The 10,359-nt window shown below is 45.2% G+C and overlaps 1 protein-coding gene across 1 annotated transcript; it reads right to left on the reverse strand.

Annotated features, from left to right (window-relative positions):
* Positions 1–1,058: 1,058 nt before the first annotated feature.
* tsr2 (TSR2 ribosome maturation factor) lies at positions 1,059–9,564 on the reverse strand. Its single transcript, XM_069680737.1, has 5 exons — positions 9,484–9,564; positions 5,716–5,806; positions 2,956–3,047; positions 2,203–2,355; positions 1,059–1,294 (listed from the first exon to the last, which is right to left on the reverse strand). The coding sequence occupies exons 1-5, from the start codon at positions 9,559–9,561 to the stop codon at positions 1,199–1,201; spliced, it is 510 nt and encodes a 169-aa protein (XP_069536838.1). The 5' UTR covers positions 9,562–9,564; the 3' UTR covers positions 1,059–1,198.
* Positions 9,565–10,359: the final 795 nt, after the last annotated feature.

The raw sequence follows: 10,359 nt of genomic DNA on the forward strand, positions 1-10,359 counted from the left end.
CTGTCTCACTGGCAGACCATCAGGTGTGTTTGGAGCTGTCTCACTGGCAGACCATCAGGTGAGTATTAGAGCTGTCTCACTGGCAGACCATCAGGTGTGTTTGGAGCTGTCTCACTGGCAGACCATCAGGTGTGTTTACAGCTGTCTCACTGGCAGACCATCAGGTGTGTTTGGAGCTGTCTCACTGGCAGACCATCAGGTGTGTTTGGAGCTGTCTCACTGGCAGACCATCAGGTGTGTTTACAGCTGTCTCACTGGCAGACCATCAGGTGTGTTTGGAGCTGTCTCACTGGCAGACCATCAGGTGTGTTTACAGCTGTCTCACTGGCAGACCATCAGGTGTGTTTGGAGCTGTCTCACTGGCAGACCATCAGGTGTGTTTGGAGCTGTCTCACTGGCAGACCATCAGGTGTGTTTACAGCTGTCTCACTGGCAGACCATCAGGTGTGTTTGGAGCTGTCTCACTGGCAGACCATCAGGTGTGTTTACAGCTGTCTCACTGGCAGACCATCAGGTGTCAAACATTTAAGTCGTTTTAGTAGTAGTTTGAACTACAAAAAACTAAACATGAACAGCAAGGACGGAGGACATCACCAGAAGCCCCTCAGTTGTTTCACTCTGCTGTGTAAGGTGACCTTGAATGCTTTGAAGGACGCCTATAAATAAAAGTGTATTATTATTATTATTAACAATATTTAGATTTATTCAATACTTCTATAAATGTCACATTCTCTGTAACAAATACAGGACAAAAGAAGAAATCAACTGAAATCTACGTGTTAAACAAAAGTTTGTGCTATTGTTCACTTGTGTTAAAGGATCTCAATTTGAGATTCAGCCACTAGATGTCACTATCGCACTCTGTTTCTCTGTCTCATTTAAGTTTCACAGCATGGAAGGCAAAACAGACATTCACAACCTCGGTCTGTTTAAAGCCTTCCAATGCACTCCCTTTACAACTGTCACTTTTTTATTTAATGTGGCTCTGTCACAATGTCATAGTGCAGCGTGATGTCATAGTGTAGTGTGATGTCATAATTGAGGACTAAAAGCAGGTTTTCAGGTTTATTATGAAAATGTGACAGTAACACACACACACACACACACACACACACACTTTGAGTTTAAAACAGAGTTGACGTCACACAGTCCCATACTGAAGGTCAAAGGTCAGCTCCGTCAGGTTCAACAGTTCTCTTCACTTCTTTTTACGCACCAACGTCCAGCCGTCGTCTTCATCCTGAGGAGGAGGAGGGTCCGTCCTGACTGAGGGGCCAGACTCACACTCCATTACCTGAAGACGCGCACACACACACACACACACACACACACACACACACACACACAGACACAGACACAGACACAGACACACAGACACACAGACACACACACAGACACACAGACACACAGACACACAGACACACAGACACACACACAGACACAGAGACACACACAGACACACACACAGACACAGAGACACACACAGACACACACAGACACACAGACACACACACACACACACACACACACACACACACACACACACACAGACACAGACACAGACACAGACACACACAGACACACACACACACAGACACAGACACACAGACACAGACACAGACACACACACACAGACACACACAGACACACACAGACACACACAGACACAGACACACAGACACACAGACACAGACACACACAGACACACACACAGACACAGAGACACACACAGACACACAGACACACACACACACACACACACACACACAGACACAGACACACAGACACAGACACACACACACAGACACACACAGACACACACAGACACACACAGACACAGACACACACACACACACACACAGACACACACAGACACACAAACACACAGACACACACACACACACACACACACACACAGACAGTGTGTTCAGTGCTTTTTTAGCCTCAGTTTGGTTTTTATGATTTTTATGATTTTTGTATTTATTATAATTATTTTATTTTTTATGTTTTTATTATATTTATCAAAATTTCTGTTTTACAGTTTTTATATTTGTAAATCATAAAAACAGACGTAAAAACGTTTAAAGATTTCAACTCTTTCAAACCGCTGATGTCACGTGACCTGCAGAGTCTGAAACAAAGTCCTCCTCACCTGCTGAAAACGAACCAATCAGAGTTGAGTGCATGTCAGGTGAGACTCACCTGTGTTTCATCATCACTGTCGTCATCAGACTGTGTGGGCGGAGCTGTGACCTTTGTCCTCTGACTCTTCTTCAGAGTGTTGATGGTGTGTTGTAGCTGCTGCAGCGCCCCCTGCTGCCACTGACTGAACACCTGCTGCAGACTGCCCGACACCTGCAAAGGTACACACAGTCATCATGTGACATCATCACATTCACAGAGAGTTTTATATAAACTATAACAACAATAACACGGCTGTTTGACTTTAAATTGTTTCTGTTCAAGTTTCTAATCCCAGCTGTTAGTGTGTGTGTGTGTGTCTGTGTGTGTGTGTCTGTGTGTGTGTCTGTGTGTGTGTGTGTGTCTGTGTGTGTGTGTCTGTGTGTGTGTGTGTGTCTGTGTGTGTGTCTGTGTGTGTGTGTGTGTCTGTGTGTGTGTGTCTGTGTGTGTGTGTGTGTCTGTGTGTGTGTGTGTCTGTGTGTGTGTGTGTGTGTGTGTCTGTGTGTGTGTCTGTGTGTGTGTGTGTGTCTGTGTGTGTGTGTGTCTGTGTGTGTGTGTGTGTCTGTGTGTGTGTGTGTCTGTGTCTGTGTGTGTGTCTGTGTGTGTGTGTGTCTGTGTGTGTGTGTGTGTGTGTGTGTGTGTGTGTGTGTGTGTCTGTGTGTGTGTGTCTGTGTGTGTGTGTGTGTGTGTCTGTGTGTGTGCCTGTGTGTGTGTGTGTCTGTGTGTGTGTGTGTGTGTGTGTGTCTGTGTGTGTGTGTGTGTCTGTGTGTGTACCTCAGGTAAACTCCCATCATCCACCACTGTGTCAAACTCCTGATCCATCAGCTGAGCGATGAAGTCCTCAACCTCACACTGCTGCAGGTCAGCTGATCACACACACACGCACACACGCACACACACACGCACACACACACACACACACACAATAAACAGATAATTAAGAAAAACACATTTGGTCATTTCTGTCATAGGCAAAAAAGTTTATAAAAAGATAACGATTAATCAATTAATTGACAGTTAACGTTATTGATGGTCGAGTTAGTGAATTTCGCCCGTCCCTGGTTCTGTTCTGCTGCAGACTGAGCCCACCTGAGGGCTCCAACACGCCAAGGTAAAGGTGTGTGTCGGGTAGAGGAAGGGGCGGGACGTCAATACTGCACACGCTCTGGATATAGATGAACAAGATGGCAGCGCCCGCTCCGGGGGGACGTGGAGACCCATCGGCCATCTTTACAGTCGATGCCGACGTGCATCAGTGACATCCCAGGACAGGTGATTGTGATAAAGATGAACAGAAATACGACAGGATGCGACTTTTTTTAAGGAAAAGGAAACTCTGCAGGTCACACAGGAAACGTGATGTCACATCAAGCTCAGACACACCTGTGAGTCACCTGACTGTGAACATGCAGGTAAAGTCTACACCTGCTCTATTATTGGTCCTTTGATTAATATTGATTAACTGATGCACACGATGCTGCCGTCACACAGCAGGTCATGTTTCCTGTCAGCTGTACACCTGCACAGGTACGCTGTAGTGGTGACACAGGCAGGAGATGGTGATATGAATATGTGTTCAGTGATGCGAGTCCCTGGAACCCACAGGTGGTCATTAAAGTGGGTCCTCTTGAGAAACGGTGTTAAACTGGTGAAGTTGGTCAGGTGTGATGAAGTTATAACTAATGGATATATTTACGCATGTTCGTATCTGAAAAGTTTCAAACTTTGATACAACACGAGTCAAAATGAATTGGATTGGATGTTTTGATACCATGGCAACAAAGTCCTAATTTATCAGCAGAGGAGCTGCTCTCTCTGTGGTTCCACTGTTTGGGACATTCTGAACGTCCATCGCTCGGCAGGTCTGCAGGTCGGGACGTCATGAGGGCGGAGTTCCAAGGTGACATGTCTATCTGTCTCTCTGCTCTGCTCTCTGTCTGTCTCTATGCTCTCTGTCTGTCTCTCTGCTCTGCTCTCTGTCTGTCTCTCTGCTCTGCTCTGCTCTCCGTCTGTCTCTAAGCTCTCTATCTGTCTCTCTGCTCTGCTCTCTGTCTGTCTCTCTGCTCTGCTCTCTGTCTGCCTCTCTGCTCTCTGTCTGTCTCTCTGCTCTGCTCTCTGTGTGTCTGTCTCTCTGCTCTCTGTGTGTCTCTACTATTTCTGTCTGTCTCTCTGCTCTGCTCTCTGTCTGTCTGTCTGTCTGCCTCTCTGCTCTCTGTCTGTCTCTCTGCTCTGCTCTCTGTCTCTCTGCTCTGCTCTCTGTCTGTCTCTGTCTGTCTGTCTGTCTCTCTGCTCTGCTCTCTGTCTGTCTCTCTGCTCTGCTCTCTGTCTCTCTGCTCTGCTCTCCGTCTGTCTCTCTGCTCTGCTCTCCGTCTGTCTCTCTGCTCTGCTCTCTGTCTGTCTCTCTGCTCTCTGTCTGTCTGTCTCTCTGCTCTCTCTCTGTCTGTCTCTCTGCTCTGCTCTCTGTCTGTCTCTCTGCTCTCCGTCTGTCTCTCTGCTCTGCTCTCCGTCTGTCTCTCTGCTCTGCTCTCCGTCTGTCTCTCTGCTCTGCTCTCCGTCTGTCTCTCTGCTCTGCTCTCTGTCTGTCTCTCTGCTCTCTGTCTGTCTGTCTCTCTGCTCTCTCTCTGTCTGCTCTCTGTCTGTCTGTCTGTCTCTACACTCTCTGTCTGTCTCTCTGCTCTGCTCTCTGTCTGTCTGTCTCTCTGCTCTCTCTCTGTCTGCTCTCTGTCTGTCTGTCTCTCTGCTCTCTGTCTGTCTCTCTGCTCTCTGTCTGTCTCTATGCTCTGCTCTCTGTCTGTCTCTACGCTCTCTGTCTGTCTCTCTGCTCTGCTCTCTGTCTGTCTGTCTCTATGCTCTGCTCTCCGTCTGTCTCTCTGCTCTGCTCTCTGTCTGTCTCTCTGCTCTGCTCTGTCTGTCTCTCTGCTCTCTGTCTGTCTGTCTCTCTGCTCTCTCTCTGTCTGTCTCTCTGCTCTCTCTCTGTCTGCTCTCTGTCTGTCTGTCTGTCTCTCTGCTCTCTGTCTGTCTCTCTGCTCTCTGTCTGTCTCTCTGCTCTCTCTCTGTCTGCTCTCTGTCTGTCTCTCTGTCTGCTCTCTGTCTGTCTCTCTGTCTGTCTCTCTGTCTGTCTGTCTGTCTCTCTGCTCTCTGTCTGTCTCTCTGCTCTCTCTCTGTCTGTCTCTCTGTCTGCTCTCTGTCTGTCTCTCTGTCTGTCTCTCTGTCTGTCTGACACTACTGTAACTTCAGCATCTCTATGAGACGTGAAAGTGACGTCAACCGTCTTCATGTTGTTCTGTGAGTGAGAACAGTCGTCTGTGTCGCTCCAGGTGTGACGGAGGGCGGAGCAGACGGACTGTCGACTTCGGCCTATAAACACTGAACCGCGTTCCTTCCTGTCGGGTCGTACGGAGGTGCAGGCGTGTTAGTTTGTTGTTTAGAGCGTAACCGTTGTAAAGCTTTATTTACATTAATGGCGCTCACTCTCTTCAGTTCCTGTCTATGTCGCTCGACCACACTGCAGGAAGGGTTACCATGGTTACATACCATTGTCATGGAAATACTGCTGGACCACGTCCACCATCCAATCAGCTTTCTGCTGCCCGTACACGCCTCCGAACCCGTTATCCACCGCAATCTGATGGGAAACACACACACACAGACCTCTGACATTTGCAGGCTGTGAACTTTGCAGACTGTGACCTTTGACCTCTGCACTCTGTGACCTCTGTTGTGTTGATAGTTTTTAGGTTGTTCATTTAAAGTTCTGATCAATAAAACAGGTTTTCTGTGGCAGCCATCCAACGAGTTCAACCGACGAGTTCAACCGACGAGTTCAACATGGCAGCCGATCTTCTGGCTGAGCTCGTGTGTTGGATTACATTCGATTTTCAGGTGTACCTAATGAAGTGGCTGGTGAGTGTATATCACAGTCTATCATGTTTTCTGGTAATTTAACAAATAATGAGTGTGTATAAAATAACCACATGGTGAAGCCTGTTTCTGGATAATCCTGTGTGAATTAAATACTTGACAAAGGAAAAGTACAGTGTTCCGTTTTCAGTCGGGCTGAGCTGAGTCCTTTCCTGCACGTTAATAAACAGCGTCTCCCTCTGTGGTGCTCTGCAGGTTCACTCCCGTGGGCAAGGATTAGTACACAAAGCGTTGTCAAAATGACGTAAAAAATTGCCGTAAAGCAGTTCAGCTGCTGGTTTTGTGACATCACTATAGAGCCGACATAGAAAAACATAACGATATAAACAGGACTGTGCAAAGGTTTCAGGCAGGTGTGAAAAAATGCTGCAAACTAAGAATGCTTTCAAAAATATAAATAATAATTATTTATTTTGATCAATTTACAAACTGATCAGTGAGCGAACAAAAGAAAAATCTAAATCTAATCAATATCTGGTGTTACTACGCTTTGCTTTCCAACCAGCAGCAGTTCTTACAGGTACACCTGCACACAGTCAGGGATGTTGTAGGATTATAGTCAGGTGTATGATCAACCAATGATACCAGACAGGTGCTAATGATCATCAGTGTCACATGTAGGTTGAAACACAGTCATTAAGTGAAACAGAAACAGCTGTGTAGGAGGCTTAAAACTGGCTGAGGAACAGCCAAACTCTGCTACCAAGGTGAGGCTGTGGAAGACAGTTTCATGTCACAGGTCAGACACCATGGCAAGACTGAGCACAGCAACAAGACACCAGGTAGTTATACTGCATCAGCAAGGTCTCTCCCAGACAAGGATAAGAGTCAAAATGAGAAATATTTGGCTGTAGCAGAAGGCACCTATACCTGTGTCACGTATTGAGAGTAGTGTTGTTGGTGGTTGGCAGATGGAACATGTTATTGGAAGTGAGACCTGTGTGGCTGACCATTGTTTTATCTGATATTACGTGCAAGCTGAGGACACAATAAACGGACCCTCAGCACACCTGGGGTCCGTTTCAGAGAGGAGGTTCAACAAAGCCTTAGTCTGACCCCGAACTGTGGTTTGACTTACTCTGAGCTGAAAGTCGCTTTTTGGTTCCAGAACAGCTGATCAGAGTTAGTTCAATCAACTCTGAGTAGGTTCAGCCGGAGCTAAGTGCGTGAACGGCGACTATAAAAAGCCAGCATTAATGGAGCCCCGATACCACGATTCACCATGGCAACGGTACACAACAAGAGGCCCTCCTACGTCACACCAGCGGAGCTCGAAATCCTCACGCGGACGTTCAGCGAATATGAGCATGTTTTTAGAAACATAAAGTAACACGGCTGCAGCTGCAAAAGAGAGAGAAGCGGCTTGAGTGAACGCGTCAGTTTGAACTGGTCTGTTTATTTAATACTTAATCACGACCGGAAGCTAAAAGATACAGACACAGATTTGTCTTTTGATTATTTAATTATAAAAAAACTTTTGCAAAGCGGTCAGAGCAGCACAGAGACTAACCGCTCAAACACGCGTGAGACAGTCTGAATGAATGAGGACAAGAATGAGGGTTTTATATGCTAGAGGGAGGAGACAGAGCGAAACTCTGAGTTTCCTGAAGAAAACCTGCTCCCGACCAGGTGAGGTTCACAGACACAGTTACCATAGTAACCAAGAGTTAAAGTTACCTCTCTTTCAAAAACGGCAAACCCGAGGTTTCCCTCATTTCAGGGTTAACAAACCCGGGGTTTCTGAAACAGACCCCAGGTCGTTGTAGTGTCCTCTTTCACACATAACAAACTACACAACGCAGAGTGAACCATGCTGCACGGCTACCTGTCGGCTCGGTTTTTTCCACGGTCTCTGTTGGCAAACTAAGTGCTGCTGGTTTTGCTAAATAGAATTAGCTGTAGATTACCGTCACAGCAAAAACACTGATTTCCACTGGTGTGATGTGTATCTGCTGCTTACTGGTGTGTCCACCATTCCATATACCTGGCTTCTTCAATTGCCGTGGTTACTAGCCTGGGCACATGACAGCCTCCTCTGCGAGGACAGCTTTGGAGGCAGGACTGAGCGCTGCAGAGGGACCTGGAGGTTGTAATCGTTCAAACTCTGAAGCAAACTCCGCTCTCTTCTCCATCTTACCTACTGCAGCTTTAACCCCGTCTACTCACTGCCAAAAAGAAAAAATACTTGCACGCCAGCAGGATGAACACTGATTCACACACAACCCCTTTATATCCACTGAGCAGAGAGAGAGACAGAGAGTGGAGAGACAGGCAGAGAGTAGAGCAGGGAGACAGACAGCAGCTCACACGTCTGCTAGGTGATTCAGAGGGAAGATTCTGAAGCCGCTTTCCCACTGGTAAAAAACCCGGTAACACACGGCTTTTTTGCTTAATGGGAAAGGTTACATCCCATCGGCATTGATGGGAACACAAAACCTGTGTCGACACACTTATCTCCGCCTCCTTACCACCTTAACATCTTCAATGTTTACTAACCCTGTCTCAGGTGCGTTTGTGATGTCAGACGGAGACGCAGCAGAAAGACACCAAAAGGAGGATACTTTACTGGCAATGGGAAAAGAGACAATCGGCATCGTCTGAAAAACCAGCATCAACGCGCTAATTTCGGTGGTAACGGGTACTAATAAAGCCTTTCAGTACTAATAACAGGATTATCACACGAGCTGGTTTGTGTTCAGTGACTTTAAAACAAGAAAATTATTATTATTTTGTTCCCATTTTCGTGTTTTCAATGTCACCTCAATGTTATTTCATCTTTTTGGTGTTTTTTTTACTGTTTGCTACAGAAACTATTTTCATTTTGTCACGCAAATGTGACAGTTTTGTAAAAAAAATACTTTTCAGAAACTTTATTTCACTATTATTTTAATTTCAGATACACTTTAAACACGTGAATATATCCATTTATTATAATCAGACACCAGTTTAACACCAGAAACAAACAGGTTATTGGACCCGTTCAAATCACCTCCAGTACAAATACTCCAATGAAACATCACCTCTCTCTGTGAATGAATTGTTATGTGTTTGTATCGTGATGAACTGTGTCAAAGTGTATTTTGAGTCAAATCTATCAGACCCCAGAAAGAATGTCAAACCAAACAAACAAACAATCCCCGGACAGAGAAGCTGTCAATAAACAGCGACTGTCTGACGGACATCAGTTAGTTTAGAAACCAGCAGAGACATAACACCGTCTCACTCAGTCCTGAACCGGGATTCATGTAAACTAGCCTGTTAGCTTTAGCTTTATTTTAAACATTAGCCTTTTAGCATCGCCCCGTCTGCTCGGTAGTTAGCGACTCAGTATCAGTCTGTCTGCCAGGTGATCTTGAGGTGAACGCTAGTGTTAAAGTTTACCTGGAGAACCGGCCAGCTGTGCAGAACCGCTCGAACTCCCTCCGAGAAAAGCTCACGTGAAGCTATGGAGACCGCCATGTTGGATCTTGACGGACTAAAGCAGTCGAGTGAGCGAAGTGTCGATCAGACAGAAGCAGCTGATCCGGATCAGAAGATCATCAGTGATGTGGATGACTTTTATTAAACTCAAAGACATATTTATTGTTTCTCTTTGTTGTTTTTACTTTAAATTCCCTGAGATTTAATTCAGTTTGTTTCTGACCCTAAGTGTTGACGTGTTTATTAAATGTTTTAGTATTTGGATTATCTACTGAAAGACATATTTCTTAATTTGATTATTTTTATATCAAAAAACAAACAGTGATGAAATTGTATTCGTGAACAATCAATCAACTAACAGAGAAAATAATCATTATTTATGCTTTCTTACAAAATATTACAAAATGAACTTCGACAGTAAAATTTGCTTTTACATGTATTAATGATTCATATATAATCACATAAAAAATACAGTAGAACATTTTCATGGTTTAATACTTTAACTTAACATCCTGATTTAACTTTGACTGAACGAAGCTTTTCAATGCAGTACTTTTTCTCATAACAGAGTACTGTTACACTGCAGTATTAGTACTTTACCGTAGTAACTGTGTACTCTGACTGTGACGTCAGGAGTTTCCAGCAGGGGGCAGCAGAGTCTAAACCTGCTTCAATGACTGTGATGTGACACCAAATTGATTTATTGTATTTAGTCTACAGTAACAGCTGAGGAGAAACAATTACTGAGTGCGGTACTGAGGTACTACTCTGAGGTACTTGTACTTTACACACACAAAGTGTGATAAAACAGGAAGTGAAATAATGAAAAAACTGAAT

This window comes from Semicossyphus pulcher, unplaced genomic scaffold (assembly GCF_022749685.1).
Source record: "Semicossyphus pulcher isolate SPU_LCO1_2020_fin unplaced genomic scaffold, fSemPul1.0.p SCAF_40, whole genome shotgun sequence".
NCBI classification, from domain to species: domain Eukaryota; kingdom Metazoa; phylum Chordata; class Actinopteri; order Labriformes; family Labridae; genus Semicossyphus; species Semicossyphus pulcher.